A 22,613-nucleotide genomic window follows, 5' to 3' on the forward strand; every position below is an offset into this window, starting at 1 on the left:
ATCTCCAAATCTGGAGCCCACTCCTTTAACGGAATTCAACACCTCTTTAGTGGTCTCCACCCAAACTGGAGTACCAGAACCATCAGCACAAAGAGGAATGGAAGGAAACTGTTAATTTGCCTTTTACCTCTTCCTTCTTTTATATATAAGGAAACCTGGTGGTACAGTGATTAAATTCTTGACTGCTAACTGAACAGTCAGCAGTTTCAGGCTTCCAACCAGCTGCTCTGCAGAGGAAGATGTGGCATTCTGCTTCCATAAAGATTTAGTGCCCTGAAACCCCATGGGACAGTTGTAGCATAACTTGGCTTTCTTTGCATATATGCCTTAAAAATGTACATAATCAGTAATAATATCTAACACGTTGTTGTTAAGTGCAATCAAGTTGAGCCATAGTGACGGTATGGATCTGAATGCTGTCCTCTCCTGGGCCGTCCTCTTCACCCCTGACACATTTGAGTCCACTGCCACAGACACAGTGTCAGTGCATCTCATTGAAGGTCTTCTTTTCCTTCACCTCTCCAAGTATGATGTTCCTTTAAAGCTTGGCCATCTTTACCCTTAAGGGGATATTCAGTGCTCTTCACCACCACAACTCAAATGCATCTGTTTTTTGCCTGTCATCCTTATTTACTATCCTGCTCTCAGATGTACAGCAGATGACTGGGAAGACTGGGGCTTGAGTGAGTCACACCCTAGTCTTTAAAGTTACATCACTGCTCTTCAGGACTTTGGAGAGATCCCCGACAGTAGACTTTTCCCAGTGCTATTCAATTCTTGGTCTGCTGGTACCAACATTGTTGATTGTGAATCCAAGCAAGATGAAATCATTGACAATTTCACTCTCACATGTCAAGCACTATTCCAAAATATTTGGAAGTACTTCCCAAATTTTTTAACTATAGTTATGACTCTATAAATTGCCACTATACAGATCATGAGCCTGAGATACAGAATAGTTAAGTAACTTGCAGCTAATACAGCTAACAAGCTGCAATTCAAACGCAGGCACTCTGGCTCCAAAGGCTGGACTCTTAAGCACTAAGCTACACTGCCACTCAGTGCACTCTATTTATATACAGTCCTGGATGAGATGGATTGACTTGGTGACTAGGGTAATGGGAGTAGGTATGTCGGAGACAATGAAATTGGCTCAAGATAGAGGAGGGTTCAGAGCTGTTATACACAAGGTGGCTATGAGGTGACTTGGTGACATATAACACCACCACCACCACCACACAAAGAAAGCATGTGCTAAAAACTCATAAGGATCAACTTAAATTGACTCATAGCAGATCCAGTGGGATTTCAGAGGCAATAAACTGTAGAGGAGTAGACTCCTCATCTTTCTCCCAAGGAGCCGCTGATGAACTTGAACTGCCAGAAAGGCGCCACCGTTGGGTTGGCACAATTCCCTATGGATGAGGCCACCAGATAAGGAAAAGGCCTCTGGTTCTAAGAATAAGCAACCCTTATCACCATTTCCCTGGAAACTATCATCTGTGGAGTGGCCCCCTGGATGGCAGGACTTATACCAGGGTGCAACATAAATCCCTGATATGCTAACCCCTACTCTATGAAGACCCTGAAGCACAGGCAGGCCAAGTAACTTGGTCAAGGTCACACAGATGTGCAGGAGTGACACAGCTGGTGAAGACAAAGCAGAAAGAGTACAGATAGACCTGAGAAGCTGTGTAACCATGAGAGGATCTCTTGACCTCTCTGAGCCACAATGTATGGTCATCTCAATAAAATGGGGCTAATTATAACCATACGGTTATTATGCCTTCAATATGAATTACATCTCAACATTAAGAAAACAAAAATCACTTACAACCAGGAGAGGATAAAAAAAGATGAATAGGACCTTCTAAGAATCAAATCCCTATGTACATCCAAAAACTTCTCCAAGAGGGTAAAAAGGGAAGCAATAGACTGGGAAAAAATATTTGGTAATGACATGTCTGATAAGGGCCTTATATATAAAATTTATAAAATACTTGAGCACCACAACAAGATAAATGTAAAGAACCCAATTGCAAAATGGGTACAGGATACAAACAGACACTTCACCAAAGAAGACATTCAGATGGTGAACAAACACATGAAGAAATGGTCAAAATCCCTAGCTCTAAGAGAGAAGCAAATCAAAACAACTATGAGATATACTCTCACCCCAATCAGAATAGCAAAATTCAACAGAGCAGCAAACAACAAATGCTAGCAAGGTTGTGGAGGAACTGGAACCCTTATTTACCATTGGTGGGAGTGTTAAATGGTACTGCACTTTCTCAAAAAGGTGGAAACAGAAATTTTAATCAGCAATTCCACTACTGGGCATAAACACTAAAGAAATCATAACTGCCACCTAAGCAGATATATGCACACCCATGTTTATTGGTGTTTTGTTAACAATAGCAAAGAGTTGGAAACAACCAAAGTGCCCATCAACAAACGAATGTATAGGGAAGCTGTGGTATATTCACAAAATGGAATATTATATAGCACTGAAAAACAAAGAATTCATGAAATCGTACACAAAATGGATGACCCTGGAGGACATTATGTTGAGTGAAATATCTCAGCACAAAAGGACAAATATTACATAGTGCCACTGTTATAAAGCAGGAATGACATGTGGGTTGGGGAGAAACTAAGAAAAGAGGGGATAAATAATGAATGTACATGGCATTGAAACAGATGAGGGAGAGACTTATATAAAAGGAATATATGATTAGGTATTATTGGCATGACAAGAGTCCAGAATAAGGGCTGCTTAGTAAAGTGGACTGGTGGGGGGGAGACTGTATAACAATGAAAGAATTTTTTTTCCAAAGGAAAAAGTTAACTGGGGGGAGGGGGGCAGGAAGGAAAATGTGCAACAGTAAACGAATGGATATCCAAGTTCTCTATAAACTTTCATTAAAATCTCAATTAAAAAAAACCCCAAAACCAAAAATCTTTACCACTGGACCAACAGGCACTATCACGATAGATGGAGAGAAGACTGGCATTGTCAATAATTTCCCCTTGCTTGGATCAACTCAATGACACTTAACAACAATTATATCCATTTCCTAGTGTTGCTGGGCCAACTGGCAGCATCATGATTGATAGGGAACAGACTGAGATTGTTCACAGTTTTAGTTTGCTTGGCTCCACAGTCAACACTCTTGGCACTGGCAGCCAGGAAATTAAAAGACGTATTGCAATGGGAAAGTCTGCAGTTAGAGACCTCTCTAAAGTACTGAAGTGCAACGATGTCAGTCTGGAGACTAAGGTGTGCCTGCTACATGCCATGGTCTTTGCAATCACTTGCTATGCATCAAAGAGCTGGACAATGACTAGAGAGGATAGAAGGAGAATTGATGCCTCTGAGCTGTGGTGTTGGAGAAGAGTATTGATTATATCATAGACTGCTAAGAAAACGAAAAGGTTTGTCCTGGAGAGGGTGAAGCCAGGCTGCACCTTAGAAGCAAGAATTCTGAAGCTTCGTCTGACATATTTATACATGTTGCAAGGGGGGACCAGTCCTTCGAGAAGGATGTCATGCTTGGGAGGGTAGAGGAACAGTGCAGGAGAGGAAGACCCTCGATGAGATGGACTGATTCAGTGGCTGGGGTAATGAGGGTAGGTGTGTCAGAGATAGTGAGATTGGCACAGGATAGGGCAGACTTTAGGGCTGTTGTATATAGGATTGCTATGAGTCGCAGGCGAGTCAATGGCACATAACAACAACAGTGTTGTTGGAAAGATCTACAGAGTACCCCACTCCGTGCCTGTACAGAGCAGGCCCTCAATTGACACAAGTTATTAGTATAACTGCAAAAGAGAGTCTCATGAAGGGAGTAAGGACAAGTACTAAGGAGTTTCTTGAAACAGCTCCATCACGGATCCTAACCTGCTTCCCACTGGAGAGGAGAGAGGAGGGGACAGCTCATCTGCGTCTGAGGGGCTTCCACCTCCAGGCAGCCCACCATCCAACCAATTACCTCTTGTCGCACCGCCTCCAGGCTGGCCTCGCCTTTCAGCAGCCTCTGCCGGAGGTTCAGGGCTTCCCGCCGGCCCTCCTTCTCTGCCCGCTCGCCCAGTGCCAGGCGACCCTGTAGCTCAGCCAGCTCTCGGCCCAGCCTGGCATTCTCACTGTCCAGCATCTTCATCTGCAAGAGAGAGAGGAAGCCTGGATAGGGAAGGGGACCCATGTTCTGGCCAGGGTGGCACATGCCCACAGGCCTGGACAACAGCCCATTCCACTCCATTTCCATATGCCACCCAGTCATGACCTGGCCCAGAGACTACTGAGGATCCAATGTTTAGGAACATAGGCATCATATAACATCCCTGATCCAGGTAAGCCCAGTAGGCTCAAGTCATAGCAGGTACCTGGGCACCAATTATCCCAGTTTACTAATTAATCAATGAGCTCATAACTAGCTTTCATGAGAGGAAGGGGAGAAGAGGTAGGGAGTGCTGAGCAGGAAACGCAGCCCCCTGGGTCATCTTTCATCTCGACAGTGACGGTGGGCTTTCAAGTCCTTACCATGTCTGGCTCTGTTCAGCACTTCACTTAACTAAACCTCACACAACATTACAGGTAGGGTACTGACATTATCTTCATTTAACAGAAAACTGTGGCTCAGCGAGGTGAAGGGACTTGCCCAAGGCCACACAGCCAGAGAGCAGCAGACTGAGATTCAATTCCAGACATGCAGAATGCAAAGCAGAAGTGGGTAGAGGGCAATGTCTACCTACTCCATATAAATACAGCTCCGGGAGGTTAAGAGGCTCATGCTGTAGCATGCAGAGTCCCAGCAGGGGCTTGGTAAATAAAAAGGAGCTGCCTTTCGAGGACTCCAGTGGTGTTCTGGGACTACAGGCTGGCAGAAGGCAGTCTGAGTAGAGGAAGCCCGCATGGGAAGTGTAGATGACTGGTTATTTGGGTTGTGGTGCCTCTGGGTACAGCAAAGCTTAGGGGCCAACTGGGGCTGTGTCCTGTTTTTCAAGTCTTTTAGGGGGAGTGAGCCCGAACCCGCACTATCCCAGGTGGTGTCCAACATACAGCAAACAGGTTATATGCTTGCTATTGCTGATGAGCCTGGAAATAATCAACTTAAGGGCTCAGCAGACTACATAGAGTTCACAGTCCAAACTTGGTCAGCTGCCTGTTTTTGTCAAGTGTGTGAGCTAAGAATAGTTCTTGCCTTTTTGAAGGGTTAAAAATGGTTCATTTTTAAATGGCTGAGAGAAAAAGCGAACTATTTTTTGATATGTAAAATGGTATGAAATTCCAATTTCAGTGTCCATAAATGAAGTCTCATTGGCACCCATTCATTTATGTATTGTTTATGGCTACTTCCACACTAAACAGCGGATATGGCCTAAAAAGCTTGAAATAATTATCTGCCTTGAGCTACCATCTAATATATAACTATTGGCCTCTACTTACCAGGAGCAAAAGAGAAAGAAGGTAATCAAAGTCTCAGAGACTAAACAAGTTTAGAGGCTAATACCCCACACAAGCCATGGCTTATCTACCACAAGAACATAAGAACTAGCTGGTGTCCAACAACCACTACCAACCATTCTGATCAGGAATTCAACAGAGGGTCCCTGACAGAAGGGGAGTGAAAGGCAAAACAGAACTCAAATTCTTCAACAGTCCAGACTTTACTGGACTAGCTGAGATCAGAGAACATTACTGCCCTGAGAAACTCTAAAATTTTGCACCATAACTATCTTGACATGACCTTTTAATAATAGAGTGACACAAAACAAAGGCTAGCACCCTTAAGAAAGGTCAACATTAAAAAAAAAAAAAATTTAAAAAAAAGGTCAACATTACCCTAACGCCAAGATGAGAAGATCAGGGAGCAGGGACACTAGAGAACTAGAGACGGAACCACTAGAATGCTACCCAAGATGTAGACCCAGCCTTAAATATGTAATTTCAGCGAACAGCTTCTACAGAAATTATCAGAGAAGAATCTAATTTACTGCATAAACTTTCACCAAAACACAGTAAAATAGTATTTCTCAAAATACTAGATGGTTCTTTAGAAAAAATGTTTGTTAATCTCTCATTTAGAGCCTTATGTTGTTCATAATTCTTCTGAAAACAGACAAGAGCTCTAGATCCTTGCCTCAGAGAAATGAGCATATAAGTGTGCATGTACACACACACACAGTCTGAAGAGTTTCAGGGGTTCTTTGAGGACTCCTCAAAGCCCAGCCATTGACACCAAGGCTAGGTAAGAGCCTTGTCATAGTTCAGTGCCCTGGCTTTATGTTTGAGAGAAGGGGACCCTGAGGAGAGGCGCTGCTGGCCAGCGGGACATAGCACGTCGTGATGGACAGTGGGGAGTGAGGAGTGGGAGACGAGGGACGAAGCCCACCTGCCTGCGCAGTTCCTGCAGCTCCCTCCGAGCCTCCAGCCGGGAACGCTCCACCTCCTGCAGCCCGGCCCTCAGCTCTCCAGCCTCCTTGCCCACCGCTGCCCGGGCCTCCTCTAGCAATGCCAGCTTCTGTTCTTTGTCCTCGTTAGCGAGCTTCAGGCTGGACGGGGTAGAGAACAGGGGTCAGAGGTGGCCTCAGGTCCTGAATCCTACACAAAAGCAGCTTCCTCAAAGATTCTGGAGGTGTCCCAAATGCTACCTCTTTATGTATCCCCTCCTCAGCTCAGTCAATAGCCACTGACGTATAACTCCTAAGCAGCGGGACAGCAGTAGGGGAGATCAGAGCCTAGACCAAACCTGCCTGCTGTCACTCCCCTGTCTCACAGGTGGGGGAAAAAACCCCACCCAAAACATCCCTGTGCCGGGGATCATGTTGATTGGAAGGCAGGGAATCCCTCCCTGTCTGTGCACTTTCCTGGAATGGTGATGACATTAGGTTTTACGGATGAGACCCTGTGAGGCTGGGGCTTGGGGCTGGACCCTACCTGATGCGCTCGCTCTCAGCCTTCTTCACAGCAGCCCGCAGCTCCTCATTGGAGCGTCGCAGGGCCTCACGCTCCTTAGTCCCCTCGCTCAGGCCACGCCGAAGCTCGCCCACCTCCTGGCGCTGGGCCTCCCGGTCCTCCTGGCCCTCCCGTACCTTGCGCTGGGCTTCCAGCAGCTCCCGGCGCAACCCATCTCGAGAGTCCTCCAGGAGCCGCAGCTGGGTCCGAAGTTCTTCTGCCTGTGACAGGTGTTCACAGGACAGAGCCAGAGGCCTCACTCAAGCTGGGCCCTGGTGAAAACAGTCCCACCCATATCCCTGGACACAGGCTACCTCCCATGTCCTTCACTGGGGCCTCACTCTGAGCCCGAGAGCTGTGGGCTGGGAGAGGGCATGTTGGGGAAAAGTGGTGTTCTGGTTTTTGTTGTTTTATTTTCTTGTTCCGGGAAAATCTGCAGTTCGTGACTTCTCCAAATTATTAAGGGGTAATGGTCTGAGGACTAAGGTATGTCTGATTCAGGCCATGATCTTTCCGATCACTTGGTATGCAACTGAGAGCTGGACAATGAATAAGGATGACAGAAAAAGAATTGATGCCTTGGGGTTGTGGTGCTGAACATCCCACACAGACAGCCAAGAAAATGAACACGTGTCTTGGAGAGGGTACAGTCGGAGTGCTCTTTGGAGGCAAGAATGACGAGGCTTCGCCTCTCACACTCTGGACATGTTGCCAGGAGAAATTATTCCTTGGAGAAGGACATGATGCTGGGAAAGGTAGAGGGTGATTGAGGGAGAGGAAGATCCTCAACCAGGAGGCTTGATAGGGTGACTGTTGCAATGGCATCTAGTGTGTCAGAAGATGTGAGGATGGCGCAGGATAGAACAGGGTTCAGATCTTTTGTTCAAAGGGTCACTATGAGTTGTACTTGACTCGACATTACCTAAAACAACGACAGGCACAAGTCTCGGTAGTACAGTTTGTGCTCAAGTGCTAATCTAAAATGTGGCCGCTCCAACATACACAACAGTCCCAGAGGAAGAAAGGGGGAGTGATCTGCTTCTGATAAGATTACAGCCAAGAAACGCCTGGAGCTTAACAACCATGAACAACACACTGGGTTGCCATGAGATGGAACTGATGTGGTGAGCAACTAATTACAATAAAATGTGTATCACAAAACATTTGCCACATTTAGCCAGCAGTGACTGGGTGTGAAGTAATCAATCAGGATTGGCCTGTGGACGAATACCAAGACGGCAGGGATCCCACCAGCCCCTCCTGATGAGAGGTGCCTCATGGGCTAGGAATCCAACATGTGCTTAATAGATGCTTGCTGCAAAAGTATAGAGACAAAAACAGTACATCTGTAGTTATCAGAGGTGAGAGGGAGGAGAGAGAGAGAATCACTGGGAAGAAATAAGTTTGTGTTTGTGGGGATGGAAAATCTGGCAGTAGCTAGGAGTCGGTGGTATCACAATACGATTAATGCAACTGATGCTACCAAATTCTACATGGGGAAAACATGTTAAATTGGTAAATGTCGTGTTCTATATCTATTTTTTACAACCATATAAACACAGTGACAAAAACAAATGCTTATTGTCTACTCTCTAAGCTGGCTGTTGACTTCTCAGATCACTTTCTGGGCCCTCACAGGTCCAGAACCCCAGGCACACAGCCACACTGAGCTCGCAAACCAGGAGAGATCACCGGGCTGCTCACCTCCCGCAGGCAGGATTCCCGCTGCTTGCCCAGGTCTCGGGCCTGTTCTTGCAGCCTCTTCACCTCGTGGGCATGGGTGGCGGCAGCCTCCTCAAGCTGAGTCCGTAGGTCCCGCAGCTCAGACGTCAGGGCGTTCACAGTGCTCTGGGGCAGGTGGGCACCTCAAACTTGGTCTTGTTCTATCACCCTCCCCCAGCTGAACCTCCACTCTCAGCTCCAAACCCAGCCTTGCCCTCTGGTGTGCCAGACCCTCCGCTGAGCCCTCCATGCCAGTGAGTGCAGACCGTGTAGCTAGCTAGTCTGCCCCTCAGAGGAAGGGATTTGCCAGGGCAGAGCTGTGCCCCACCTCCCTCAGGCTGGGGAATCCTAAGAGGAGGATTGTGCCGCCTCCTTCAGGCTGGGGAGTCCCAAGGAAAAGACTCTGCCACCTCCCTCAGGCTGGGGAGTCCCAAGGAAAAGACTCTGCCACCTCCCTCAGACTAGGGAGTCCCAAGAGGAGGACTGCACCACCTCCCTCAGACTGGGGAGTCCCATGCCACCTTCCTCAGGCTAGAGACTCCCAAGGAAAGAGCTGAGCTTCCTCCCACAGACTGGAGGCTTCTTGAGGGGCAGGGCCATGACTCTTCCTCAGACGGGGTCCTCCAGGTAGCCTACCCGGTCCTGCTCCTGCCGGCTCTGTGCATCTCGCTTCTGCCGCTCCATCTCCAGTGAGATGGTGGCCAGGCTGTGCCTCGTGCCCATCAGCTTCTCTGACAGTGCTGTCTTCTCGGACTCCTTCAGGGACAGGGCCTAGACACAGGCAAGGGACCAGGCTTCAGGAGATGGTCCTGGGGGCACTCGGACACTTCCCTGGGAAAAGTGTCCACGAGGGGCTGGTGGCCTGATTGGACCATTGAAGGTGACATGTCCACATTGAAGGTGACATGTCCACATTGAAGGTGACATGTCCACCCCCCACCAGGCCCATCACAGGGTGCAACAGCTAGAACCTGCGACATGAACACAAGTTATCTCACCACCTTGTTATAACAATCTTGTTGTTGTTGTGTACAGTCGAAACAGATCTGACTGGCACAGGAGGAAATTGCCCTCCTTCTCTAGCAGAGCATCTGGTGGATTCAAACCGTGCGCCTTCAAGATTGCAGCACAGCTTCTTGTCACTAGGCCACCAGAGCTCCACTGTTATAACAATCTTGAGCTATTATCATTATGCCCATTTTACATATGACAAAACTAAGGCTTAAAGAGGCAAAGGGACTATTTCAGGGCTAATAGGGGGAAGAGACGGAAGGAGTCTGCCTGAAGTCTCTAGCATATGATGAGAAAGTCAAGAGTCAGCTAGTCCTTCTGGAGGAAAAGTTAGCTAAGGCATGTAGACTCTTCTGGAGACAGGAAGACAGATCAAGAGAATGTCATGTTCACTGTGGGGCAGGGTAGGCAATCAGTTTAGAATACAGGGCAGCTTCTCTGGAACCCAAGCTCTGGAGTCACCACAGTTACTGTCCTTTGGCAAACTCCCACTATGCACCAGGCATAGGCTTGTGGCTTTATGCGTAAGCTCCTACTGTGTGCCAGACAAGGGCTTGCGGCTTTATGAATGAGCTCCCACTGTGTGCCAGGCAAGGAGTTGTAGGTTTATGTACAAGCTCCCAGTATGCACCAGGGATGGGCTTGCATCTTTAGGAACATCAGCCTCAGCAATACTTCACAAACACCCCTTTAATACTCCCATTGCACAGGAGAGGAAGCAGGTGCAGAGAGGAAAGGGGCAGGCCTGGGGGCTTCTAGCTTCTGGGTGGCTGCCCAGGGGCCAGGACCAGGACAGGTCCCCTCTTGGGCAGTGGAGGCCTCATCGGGCATGCAAACCTGCTGTTTCTCACTCTCGGCCAGGAGGAGGCCCTCGTCCCGCTCCTGCTGCAGGGCTGCTATCTCCTCACTCATCTCCTCCTTCTCAGCTTCCAGGCGGGCCAGCAGCTCCTCCCGCTCCCGGTGCAGTTGGCTCTGCAGCTGGGCCCGCTCAGCCTCTAGCTCCCGCCACGCCTCCTCCTATAAGACCAGGATCAGGCATGGTGACACACCAGGCTGGCCTATGGAGCCCTCACAGGCCTCAGGGCAGCCAGAACAATCTTGCCCCATACCCAAGAGGTAAATCAAGGGACCAGGTAATTCCAGGAGTCCAGGGTGATGTAAACAGATAATATGCTCAGCTACAAACCAGAAGGTTGGTAGTTTAGGCTGCTCAGAAGTGCCCAGAAAGAAAGGCCTGGTTATGCACCTCCAAAAAACCAACTATTAAAAACTCTGTGTAGTATAAGTCAGCTCGGACACATATGGGGTCTTCATGAGTCAGAACTGACCTGACAGAATGGAGTTCCCCATCCTGATGCTGCTGCTTAGAATACGAGGGACCAGGGGGCAAAGGGGGATGGGCAGCAGCCAGGCCAGGCAAGACCTTGTGGGGACAAGGGGGCAGGATCCTGAGGGCAGTGGGGAGACCAGGCGGCCTCAAGCCTGTGCGTACAAGGAGCAATGTGAGCATTAGACTAGGGGGTTGTCAGACAGTCTGAAAGAGGGACCACAGGGGCTAGGGGAGGTCTAAAGGGGAGTTAGGGTAGGGGTGATCATTGAAGGGGTCTGACTGGGGATGGCTAGAGGGAAGAGAGTAGATAGGGGGACACTGATGAGACCAAGTTTGGCTGAGGAAGGGCTCAGGAGTTTGACTCTCTGTGCAGAGTGTAGGTGAGTGGAGAGGTGAGTAGAGCACCAGGGATACCCAGTGTAGGAACATGAGCTCCCACTGGTATTGTTAAGACTGTTATACACCATGGAGTGGGAACTGACTCAGAGCTGAGCGTATAATGAGTTTTCAGGGGCAGCAAATCACATAGCAAGAGACTGTCCATCTTCCTCCTGGGGAACAGCTGGTGGATTCAAACTACCTGCTTTAGATTGCCAGTGCAACTCCTTACCCACTAGGCCACCAGGACTCCCTAAAAGTCACTGCTGTGGAACCTGATTCTCAGCTCACCCTCCAGCGTTTTCAGAGGCTGTAAACTGCACGGGAAGAGACTGTCCATCTTTCACCCAAGAACAGGTGGAGGCTTTGAACCACCTGCCTTTATGTTGGCAGTACAACATCTTACCCCCTTGCTGTTATTGTTATTAAGCACATTAAGTCGGAACTGACTCATAGATGACCCTGCAGTGAGTGTTCAGAGGCAGTAAATCACATGGGAGGAGAGAGCCTATCTTTCTCCCACAGAACAGCTGGTGGATTTGAACCTCTGGTATTAGGGTTGGCACCACAACTCATTACTACTGGGCCACCAGAGCTTCCCTCCTTACCCCTAAGCCACCAGAACTTTGGAGTCAGTACTAAACCCTTGTTGTTGTTGATTGCCATCGAGTCGAGCACGGCTCATTGCAACCCTATGAACAAAACGCCTGAAGCCTTTCTATAACTATCATCATTTCTCAAAGTTCATAGAGTTTCCAGAGGCATGTGGTTTAGGAAGTGGAGGCCACTCCTGCTTCCAAAGGAGCATCTGCTGTCTTGCTCATAATAATCTACACAAATAGAATAATTTAAGACTTCATATAAAGCACCTAATGTGCAGCCCCCCATCAACTTTCTCCCCCTCTTTCAGATTCCAGGGTTCCCAAGCAGGACCAGGGTGGGGAACACACACTACTTTCCCTCATCTTTAGGGATGCACACTTATCCACAAGCAGGCATGCTAATATATACATGAGAGACTGTAACGCATTGAGTCCTCTCAGCAATTTTAACTTCCCAAATAATTTCTTGGTATCAAATACCATTACTTGGCCACCAATCAGGAAAAAGTCCTTATAGAATGTAAGCAGCATATTTCACTTCATGAAGAGGAATTTTACTCATCTGACTGCAACTCAGAGGGAAAACTAAAGCCGATTTTGTTCAAGGTATTTCCCTAGGACGTGAGTTGATTTAATTCGGCCTCCTATTTAAAAATGCATTAGGTCGGCAGTATGGGGCTGGAATCCAGGTTGGAAGTCGTCTGCAGCAGCTGGATTCTACAGAGGTTTGTTTGCTGGTTCTGGTGAGGGTTAGGGTGGAATGTTAAAACAAGCTTGGAAGCAGGAGTGGTACCCACTTCCGAAACAGCTTGTCTCCGGAAACTCTATGAATGTGAAGAAACGATGAAAGTTATACAAGTGTTCGCCTTTCATTCATAGGGCCGCTATGAGTTGTCTACGACTCGACGGCACTTAACAACAACAACAATATGTATGCACACATGTAAATGTCAAGCTTTCCTGGATCCTCCTTTAAAGCCACCTCAGGACAAAATGCTGTTCACCCTCCAACCAATGGCAAATTCACGCGTGTTCCACAAGCAAATGTTGCCTGGTTCCACACCAGCTTCTTAGTCTCTGGTTCAAGTGCCTTTGAGCCCAGGGAGGCTAATCATTTGGCACTATATTAGTATCCTTTTGTGAGCCACAGATTTTTTATAGACTAGTTTTCAGAAGTCTGCCACCAGCTCTGCCTTACTGGTATGGCTGACTCTAATATTCATTCCCCTGAAACTTGCCCAGCATTGCTAACACCGGTAGGAATACTGGTAGCTTAGCTCCAGCATCACAGCAATTCCCAAGCAGCACGGCAGAAGATGCAGCATCAGCTTCATAAAGGTTTATGGTCTCAGAAGCCCGAGACGGTGGGTTCTACTGTCTTATAGGACTGCTATGTATCAGAACAGACTTGACGACACTGGGCTTGCTTTTTGGTAAGCTATTTCATGTTCTCATAAATGACTTAGGAAACCAACTGAAACTAAGATACTAAAATTGCAGTAGAAATAAATAAATGAGGATCCTCAAAGTTAGACTATTTTCAACTGCTTCCAATAAATCATCTGACTAAAAAAATTAAATGTAACAAACACTTAAAATTCTGTAAATTTCTAAGAAACAAAGCTTGTTCACACACTTTAGAAAAGTTATAAAGAGGCCATTCTCCTGTGCTGCCACCTGCTGGAAAAGGTGATAATACAGCCCCAAATCTAAGACTAACGTGCCCTTGAGCTGTGAAACTTGAACCCCTGTAGGAGACAGCTCGGTCCATGCTGTGTCCTGAGGCCCACTCTAGAGGTTATTCTAAAAACAGTAACAACAACAACAACCAGTACTATGTGCTAAAATCCTCCATTTGGCTTATCCCATCCTCATAATACCTTCAACTATCATTACCTGGCTTAAGACAGAGCAGGGTTCAGAGCTATTGTACATAAGGTCACGAGGAAATGCAGGTGACTTGATGGCACATTAACAACAACAGTAACCTATTTTTACAGAAGAGGAAAGTAAGGCACTTAGACCTTGGGTAATACAGCTAAGGCATAACTAAATCAGATTCAGACATCCAAAATCCTTTCTGTTCTGCCTTATAGTTACCACTCTGGCCCTTTGCTTTTCCTATAAGTTCAAGTTCCACAGCGATCCTCCATATGCAAACAGCACTTCTTAGGAAATGAAAATGCTTCTCAAACATGGTCATGCGCTGCCCACAGCCAGATTACCAGGGATAGACCAGATTTGGTGTTCAAGTTTTGTAAGTTTGACAAGGAATCCATACATATCCTCCTAACTGTCCCCAGGACCCCCAAATAGAAATGAAGCCTCATTTCACAGACGTGAAGACAAAGCAGAGTGAGGACTCGTCTGAGGTCACAGAGAAGACAGAGATTCAGAGCCCCCTGCCCACCTGACCCACCTTCTCCCGCTGAAGACGCTTCAAGTCCTCCTCATGGGCTGCCCGCTGCTCCCGCAGAGAGGCCTGGGCTTCTCGCTCAGCCTGTACTAACTTCTGAGCCATCAGCTCCTTGTCCAATGCTACCTTCTCCTCTGTAGCTGCCATCTGTTGCCGCAGGCTCGCCAGCTCTCCTGAACCGGAGGGATGGAAGGAAAGGACAGGCTCAGGTCTAAACTTCTCCTCAGGTCAGAAGCCTCTGACACGTGAGCTATGCTGGTGAAAGCCCGCTGAGCAGATGACCCAGCTGGCGGCGAGGCTGTGTCTTCTAGAAGAAGCTGCTCACCCTCACAGGGCCTCAGTTTCCTCACCTGCGGGCCTGGACCCCGCCCTGACTACCTGGAACAGCATTAACAAGATGAAGTACTTGATGAGGTGGTGGTGGTTGTTTACCGTCAAATCAGAACTAACCCACAGCTGACCCTCCAGCAGGTTTTCAGGGGCAGTAAATCACATGGGAGGAGGCTGCCCATCCTTTTCTCATGGAGCACCTGGTGGCTTCAAACTGTGCACCTTTGGGATTGGAGCACAGCTTCTTACCACTAGGCTACTAGAGCTCCCTAACTAATGAAGAGGGCCCCCAAATGGGAAAAATAACAAAAATATAACTGCCTTCTTTATTTGCAGAACAAGTTATGGGTCAAGAGCTTCAGAGTGGTGTAAGAAATTGAAGTTCTCAGGAGCTACGAAAAGGCTGAAGGTTTGAATCCACTTTGAGGTGCATCAGTAGAAAGGCTTGACAATCCAGCTGCGGAAACCCAGTCCCTGAAAACCCTACAGAACAGTTTTACCCTGACATACGTGGGGTCGGCATGAGCCGGAGGCAACTGGTTTGTCTGCTGCTGCTGGGTGACACACGTGACCAAGCACTCTGTAATCTTATTTCATGTTCATAAAATACTCGCATAATGTGTCCTCATCCTCAGCGCGCTGATGAGGACACGGAGACTCAGGAGATGAGCAACCTCGCAAAGCTGTGTGGCTTTACGTGAGGCTGCTCCTCCTTGACCAACTACAATTCACACCTCAGCTGTCGGCACCAATGGAGGTGGCCGTGGAGAGGACACGCCCCAACGTGGGCCATCTGAGAACCGTCTCCTGGGTTGGGAACCCGCCAGTGGCCCCATTTCCCTTTCTACTTCTGTTGGGCTCAAGCACACGTGGAAAGGAGAACGCATTTCCACGGCCCAGGCAGGTGCTCTGTGCCTGCAGAGCGATTAGAGCCCTGAGCTCAGAGAGTGGGTGGGGAACGCAGAAAGAAGGGGCTGGGACTGACGGGCCCAGAGTCATCTGGAAAGGCTGTCGGAACTGCCCTGACAGTGCCAGACAGCAGCCACTGTTACCTGAGCCCGGCACCGGGACAAGCCTTTTTACACACTTTCCTCTCTTCATCCTGGCGACAGCCTCACAAAGTGCCCATTATCATCTCTCTAAGATGAGGTGCCTGCCGCCCAGGGAGGAAAGAAGACTCAGAGCTCAGGGGCGGCCTCAGGATAGAACCCAGGTCAGCCAGACGCCTCAGGCAGTGCTCCCAGCTCCTGTGAGACCCACTCTGAGCTGCAATCTGGTGTGTCCACCCCTGCCCCAGGCCCCGTACCAGTCAGGGTCTCCTTGGCCAGCAGCAGGGCCTGCCCATCTGCTTCCAGCTGCTCCCGGCGGGCCTCGAGCTGGGCAAGCTGTCGTTGCACTTCGAACAGGCTGCTCTCCAGGGCCTCCTTCTCCAGGCTGCACACATGCACACACATGGGCCCCAGGTTTTGGGACTCAGCCTCTCTGGCCCCAGGAAGATGGAGCTTCCAGGGCGTGGCCAGCAGTGGGCCAGGTGCCAGCCCACCTGCCTGACCGGGCCCATGCTCCCTGGGGAAGGCTGAGCCACAGCGAGGGCGTGTTGGCAAGCCTTGCTCCTAAGTAACTGCCCCTGGGGGCTGATGCCAGGGAGTGGCTGTCCCTGCTGTGACCTCAGGTAGACCTCCCCCCACCCCGGGGTGAACTGTGGGTGGGCAGGGTCTTAGGCCTCACCGCAGGCGTGTGGCCTCCTCGGACAGGGTTCGGACTTCGCGCTCAGTGGCCGTCAGCTGCACCGCCAGGCCGGCCCGCTCCTTGGCCAGGGCCTCCTTCTCCCGGGCTGCCCGCTCCAGCGCCTCCTCCTGCCGCTGCCACTCCCGCCGGGCCTGCTCCAGCTCCTGTTCCCGCCCGTTCAGCTGCCGGGAGAGCTGCCCCCACCAGACCGTGAGCTCCCCTGCCCGAATCCCCAGCCTGCTCAGCACACAGCCCTCAGTCCCCACAGCCAGTAGAGCAGGGTTCAAGTCCCGCTCTGCCCCGAACTGCTGTGTATAAATGAAGGCACTGATAAACTGCAAAGCCATTTCCAGGTCACTACACTAAAATGATGGACCTCTGACAGATGAGGAGTTATGCTGGCAACTCCTAAGCAGGTGGTTCGAATCCACTAATCTAACCACTCCTCAGGAGAAAGGCCATCTCCTGCTGTGTAATTTACTGGCTCTGAAACCCTGCCACAGAGTCAGGATGAGTCCGTTGTGATTCGACAGCAATGAACACCACAATACAGCAAGCCACATACATTGTTTGGTTTCCTAGTGCAGAACATAGAGAAACCAAAGCAAAGGGAAGAGATTCTGAAGTAAAAGAGATAAACAGAAAGGGCTGCTCGAGAAGACAAAGCCAAGTATAATGGAAATGCAAAGAGATGGAGTCAGAAAAGAAAGTGAAGAACTTGCTCAGCATTTCTCAGGCAGAAAGAACTAAAAAACAAATTCCAGCCTCAAGCTGCAATACTGAAGGATACCACAGGCTGAATCTTGAACGATCCAGGAAGTTTCAAAAGAAGATGGAGGGAATAAACAGAGCCACTGTACCAAGAGAACTGGCTGATGTCGAACCATTTCAGGAAGCAGCATATGATCAAAAAACATAGGATCAAAAAAACAACGATAATGAAGGAAGAAGTTCAAGTTGCACTGAAGGCACTGACAAGAAAGAAGAATCCAGGAACTGACAGAAATACCACCTGAAATGTTCAACAAACAGATGCAGCCCTGGGTGGGACGTGTTCAACAGTCTGAGCTAGGAAATCTGGAGGACAGCTGACTGGAAGCAATCCATAGTTGTTTCCATTTCCAAAAAAAGGTGATCCAAGAGAATGTGGAAATTATCAAATAATACCATCAATATCACATGTAAGTAAAATACTGCTGAAGATTATCCAAAAACGGCTAGAGCAGTAAACTGCCAGAGGTTCAAGATGGATTTAGAAGAGGCATGGCACCAGAGATAACACTGCTGATGTTGGATGGATCTTGGCTAACAGTTGAGAATACCAGAAGGATGTCTATACATGTTTTATTGACTATGCAAAGACATCTGATTGTGTGAATCATAACAAATTATGACTAACATTGAGAAGAATGGGAATCTCAGAACAATTAATTGTGCCCATGAAAAACATACCTAAACCAAGAAGCTGTTGTCCAAACAGAACAAGGAAATATGACATTTAAAATCAAGAAAGGTGTGCATCACGGCTGTATCCTTTCTCTATGCCTATTCAATCTATATACTGAGCAAATAATTTGAGCAGCTGGACTTTATGAAGAAGAATGTCACATCAGGATCTGAGGAAGACACATTAACAACCAGGGTTACAGAGATGACACAACCTTGATTATTGAAAGTGAGGATGATCCTTCAATATTGATTACATCCCAACATCATTAAACCAATAATCTTCAGGACTAGGCAAACAGATGAAGACAAGATTGAAGTTGTCAACAATTCAATCTTACTTTGGATCCACAATCAACACCCTTGGTATTAGTGGCTAAGAAATCAAAAGATGTATTGCATTGCGGAAGTCAAGAACCTCTCCAAAGGGTAAAGGAGCAATGGGGTCAGCGTAATCACTTGCTATGCATCTGAAAGTGGCACAGTGAATAAGGATGACAGAAGAACTGATGTCCTGAGTTTGCCTTTGAGTTTGGTGCTGGAAAAGAGTACTGAATATCCCATGGGCTGCCGAAGGAACAAATACGTCTTGAAAGTACAGCAGGATGCCCCTTAGAGGCAAGGATGGCAAACCTGGGTCTAACATAATTCAGGCATGTTGTTAGGGGGGCCATTCCTTGGAAAAGACATGCTTGGAAAGGTGGAGGGTCAGAGGAGGAGAGGAAGGAATTTTGTCAACAAAATGAACTGATACAGTGACTGCAGCAATGAGCTCAAGTATGTCAGAGATGATGATGATGATGATGGCGCAGGGCAGGACAGGGTTCAGATCTGAGTGCTAGTCAACTCTGAAGCACCTAACAGCAACAACAATTGTGCATACAAAAAAGTTATGTTTATGCACACCCATGTTTATCACGGCTTTATTCACAATAGCAAAGAGCTGGAAACAACCCAAGTGTCCATCAACAAACGAATGGATAGAGACGCTCTCGTACGTTCACACAATGGAATATTACACTGCATTGAAAACCAAGGAATTCATAAAATATTATACAAAATGGGTGACCCTGGAGGACATTTGCTGAGTGAAATATCTCAGTGACAAAGGAACAAATATTGCAAAGGGTCACTGTTGTAAAACAGGACTGACTTCGGGGAGTGGGGGAGACTGAAAAAGATGGGTTAATAATGTATACTGTATTGAAACAAATGAGGGAGAAGACTGTTTAAAATGGATATGTGATTAGGTGTTATTGTCATGACAGGAGTCCAGAACGAAGGCCGCATAGTGGAGTGGACTTGAGGGGAAGGATTGTGTAACAATGAAAGAATTTTTCTTTTACTTTTCAAAGAGAAGAACGATCTGGGGCAGGGGGGACGGGTGGGCAGGGCGAAAAGAGCAACAATGAATGAATGGAAATCTAAAGTCTCTGTAAACACTCATTAAAATAATAATTTAAAAAGTTATGTTAATGCTATAAAATCTATTAAAGGAGCCATCATGGAGTAGTGGGTTACATGTTGGCCTGTTAAAAGATTGGCAGTTCAAACGCACCAATTACTCCTGAGGAGAAAGACAAGGCAGTCTGTTCTGCAAAGCTCTACAACCTCAGAAATCCTGTAGTGCAGGTCTCACCTATACTCACTCTGTACTATGGATTCCCACCTACGCTCATTCTGTGAGTTCTTACCTAGGCTCACTCTCCCCTATGTGTTGCAGTCAGTCAGAAGTAACTCAATAGCAGTAGGTGTGATTTTGTGGTTGTGCTGCTGCAAAGGTACAGAGTTCGCACACACTAGCTCCTCCCATGTGATCTACTGCCTCTGAAAAGCCACCGGAGGGTCGGCTATGGGTCAGTTCCTAGACTTGACAGCATCCAACAACAATCCATTACACTACTGTACATAGGTTGTTATACATCATAGGTGACTAAATAGCACATAACATACTATGACAGGTTTGGAAACGGGAGTGGCATCCACTTTCTAAATAACATGCCTCCAGAAAATTTATGAACTTTGATAAACGTCGACAGTTGTAGAGGGGCTTCAGGTCTTTTGTTCATAGGGTCGCTATGAGTCATGCTCGACTCGATGACAATCAACAACATTATGAAAAAGTTTGAAATATTGGAAGAACAACAAAAAATGTGACACAGAGATAGAGTGAGCACAAGCTACTAGGAAAATAGCACCGCAGAAGTCAACAGAGGGTTACCACAGCTCCCAATTTGTAAAAAAAAAAAAATCCCACAGCATCTGCAAAATGCAGTAAAACCAGCACGCCTGTATATTCTCTGTGATGGCAACTATTAGATAGAGAGGTTGGGTAGTTTCTCCGAGGTCACCAGTGGCCACTAGTGGAAGTGGAGTTAGGATTTAAGCGCAGACTCAGGTTTCAGAGCCCAGGCCCATGCATGCCGTGCACCCCCACCTCAAGGCGTCCACACAGCGCCCTAGCCCACCTGGGCCAGCTGCTCCTGCATGCGGCTTCGCTCCTGGCGCAGTGCGGGGAGCTGGTGGTCCAGGGCCTCCCGGGCCTGCTCAGCTGTCCGCAGGGAGCCCTCCAGACCCTGCCGCTCCACCTCCTGCTCCAGACGCTGCTGCTCCAGCCGCTCCAGCTCCTCCCGCGCCAAGGAGGCCTCCTGCTCGGCCAGCCGCTGTCGCCCCTGCAGCGCTGCCTTCTCCTCCTCCAGCTGCAGGGCCCAGGGTCGGGGTGAGGTGGGAACCGGTGAGCAGATCACCCACCTCACCTGGTCAGGAGTTTCCAGCTCCCCGTCCCATCCTCCAGGCAGCCCAGGGAGGTTCCCGGGGGAGAGGGGCTATGTCCCTGGGTGTGAGGGTGCTACGGAGGGAGAAGAGAGGCGAATCCATGAAATCCTTCTCTCTGATATCATGAGATAGCAGACAGACAGATAGGGGGAGTGAGAAAGAGAAGGAGGAGAGGCAAGGGCCAAGGCAGATGCACAAGGACAGAAGTGCAGTGTGTGACAGCTGAGCCTGGACACCGAGAGATGTCCTCTGAGCAGAGGGGACAGCTAACTGGGTGGGTGGGTGGCACATGGTACCTGGGCAACGAGGCGGTTCAGCTCCAGCTTGTCCTGAGCCAGGCTCTCGTTGAGGGCGCTCATCTTGGACAAAGAGTCCCGCAGAGAGGCCTCCTCCACCCTCAGCTTGGTCATTGAGAGCTCCAGCTCCACACGGCCAGCCTCAGCCTGTCGGGTCACAGAGATGGTCAGGGAGGGAGGGAGGGAGGGACGAGGAGGCAGGGGGACAAGGAGAAAGGTGGTGAGACAGGAAAGGCAGGGCAGTGGGAGGGAGGGAGGGACAGGGAGGAAGACAGAAAACCACCCCTGACCAAAGCCTGCTGCCCACACGGCCATCAGAAAGAAGCCACACACAGCGAGCTGCGCAAGCTCAGAGCAGCCCCACCTCACACTGCAAGGCAGGGTCAGAGATAGCTATGGGAGACCCGCCTCAACAGTCAGACTACAGGGACCTTGCTCAGGGACCAGCTTCAAATGTGTGGCCAGAGGGGCCTGGGTGACTCCAGGAGGCCCAGGAAAGGCTTGTGTCCAGAAACATAAGACGAGACTGTCCTCAGGATCAGTAGTCAGGCTGAAATAAGGGAGGGACGGGTCCTTGGAGGCAAGGATTCTGGGGCTTCGTCTGACATACTTTGGACATGTTGCAAGGAGGGACGGGTCCTTGGAGAGGGATGTCAGGCTTGGGAGGGTGGAGGGACAGCGCAGGAGAGGAAGGCCCTCTATGAGGTGGATTGATTCAGTGACTGGGTAATCGGGATGGGTGTGTCAGAGGCAGTGCGATTGGCACAGGACAGAGCAGAGTTTAGGGCCGTTGTACATAGGGTCGCTATGAGTCGCAAGCAACTTGACAGCACATAACAACAACAACATAGCTGGCACTGTAGACAGCTGAGGAACAGCTGATTGTTGATTGTCAAGAAAGACCTTCAACAAGACTGACAGATTGACACAGTCACTGTACCAATGGGCTTGAGCATATCAGAGACGGTAGAGATCGCACAGGAGAGGGTAGAGTTTAGGTCTATTGTTCAGAGGGTCGCTCTGGGTCTCAATGAACTTGACAGCACCTCACGATAACAAAGCTGGTGCAACAAGGCTGGGGACCTAGGGCCCGAGACAGGTTTATGAGCAACGTCAGGGGTCAGCTGTGGCTGTGCCACAGGCAGGACTCACCTTGGTCAGTGCCTCGGCCAGCTCGGCCTTCTCGGCCTGCAGCACGTCCCTCTGCAGCGTGGCGCAGCTCAGTGCCTCCCTCACCTCCAGCAGCTCCTTGGCCAGCCCTGAGCGCTTCCCCTCCAGCTGCTCTAGCTGTTTGTGGCTACAGAAAAGAGGAGGGGAGGGAGGGGTCCTGTGTCACTTCCCTGCCCTGAGCCTCCTCTAGACAAACAGTTCCAGGACAGGAAACCAGACCAGAGGTAAGGCCTGGAGACAGGGCCGCACTCACAAGGGCAGCCAATCCCTACCACCTTCTGACTCAGTGACTTGACTTAGGGCCTCAGTTTTTACATTTGCAAAATGGGTTGACATCTATTTCATGAACTTGTTACAAAGATACACGCCTTATAAAAAGGTTTAAAACAGTACCTCTCTGGGGGCTTAAAAATAAGAATAATGTCTACTATGCACACCCATGTTTATTGAGGCT

At 48.8% G+C, this 22,613-nt stretch overlaps 1 protein-coding gene across 1 annotated transcript in view; it reads right to left on the reverse strand.

Annotated features, from left to right (window-relative positions):
- Positions 1–22,613, reverse strand: part of CROCC (ciliary rootlet coiled-coil, rootletin) — a 53,250-nt gene that overhangs the window by 11,105 nt on the left and 19,532 nt on the right. The window contains exons 15-26 of the mRNA XM_006883695.1: positions 22,142–22,286; positions 20,990–21,136; positions 20,387–20,617; positions 16,473–16,666; positions 16,051–16,178; positions 14,418–14,587; positions 10,526–10,705; positions 9,314–9,448; positions 8,660–8,803; positions 6,938–7,176; positions 6,393–6,552; positions 3,993–4,160 (exon numbers count right to left, since the gene is read on the reverse strand). Coding sequence (XP_006883757.1) covers positions 3,993–4,160; positions 6,393–6,552; positions 6,938–7,176; positions 8,660–8,803; positions 9,314–9,448; positions 10,526–10,705; positions 14,418–14,587; positions 16,051–16,178; positions 16,473–16,666; positions 20,387–20,617; positions 20,990–21,136; positions 22,142–22,286 — 2,041 coding nt within the window. The remainder of the gene's footprint in view (positions 1–3,992; positions 4,161–6,392; positions 6,553–6,937; positions 7,177–8,659; positions 8,804–9,313; positions 9,449–10,525; positions 10,706–14,417; positions 14,588–16,050; positions 16,179–16,472; positions 16,667–20,386; positions 20,618–20,989; positions 21,137–22,141; positions 22,287–22,613) is intronic.

Source organism: Elephantulus edwardii, unplaced genomic scaffold (assembly GCF_000299155.1).
Source record: "Elephantulus edwardii isolate Elephantulus edwardi_28Jun2011 unplaced genomic scaffold, EleEdw1.0 scaffold00028, whole genome shotgun sequence".
NCBI classification, from domain to species: domain Eukaryota; kingdom Metazoa; phylum Chordata; class Mammalia; order Macroscelidea; family Macroscelididae; genus Elephantulus; species Elephantulus edwardii.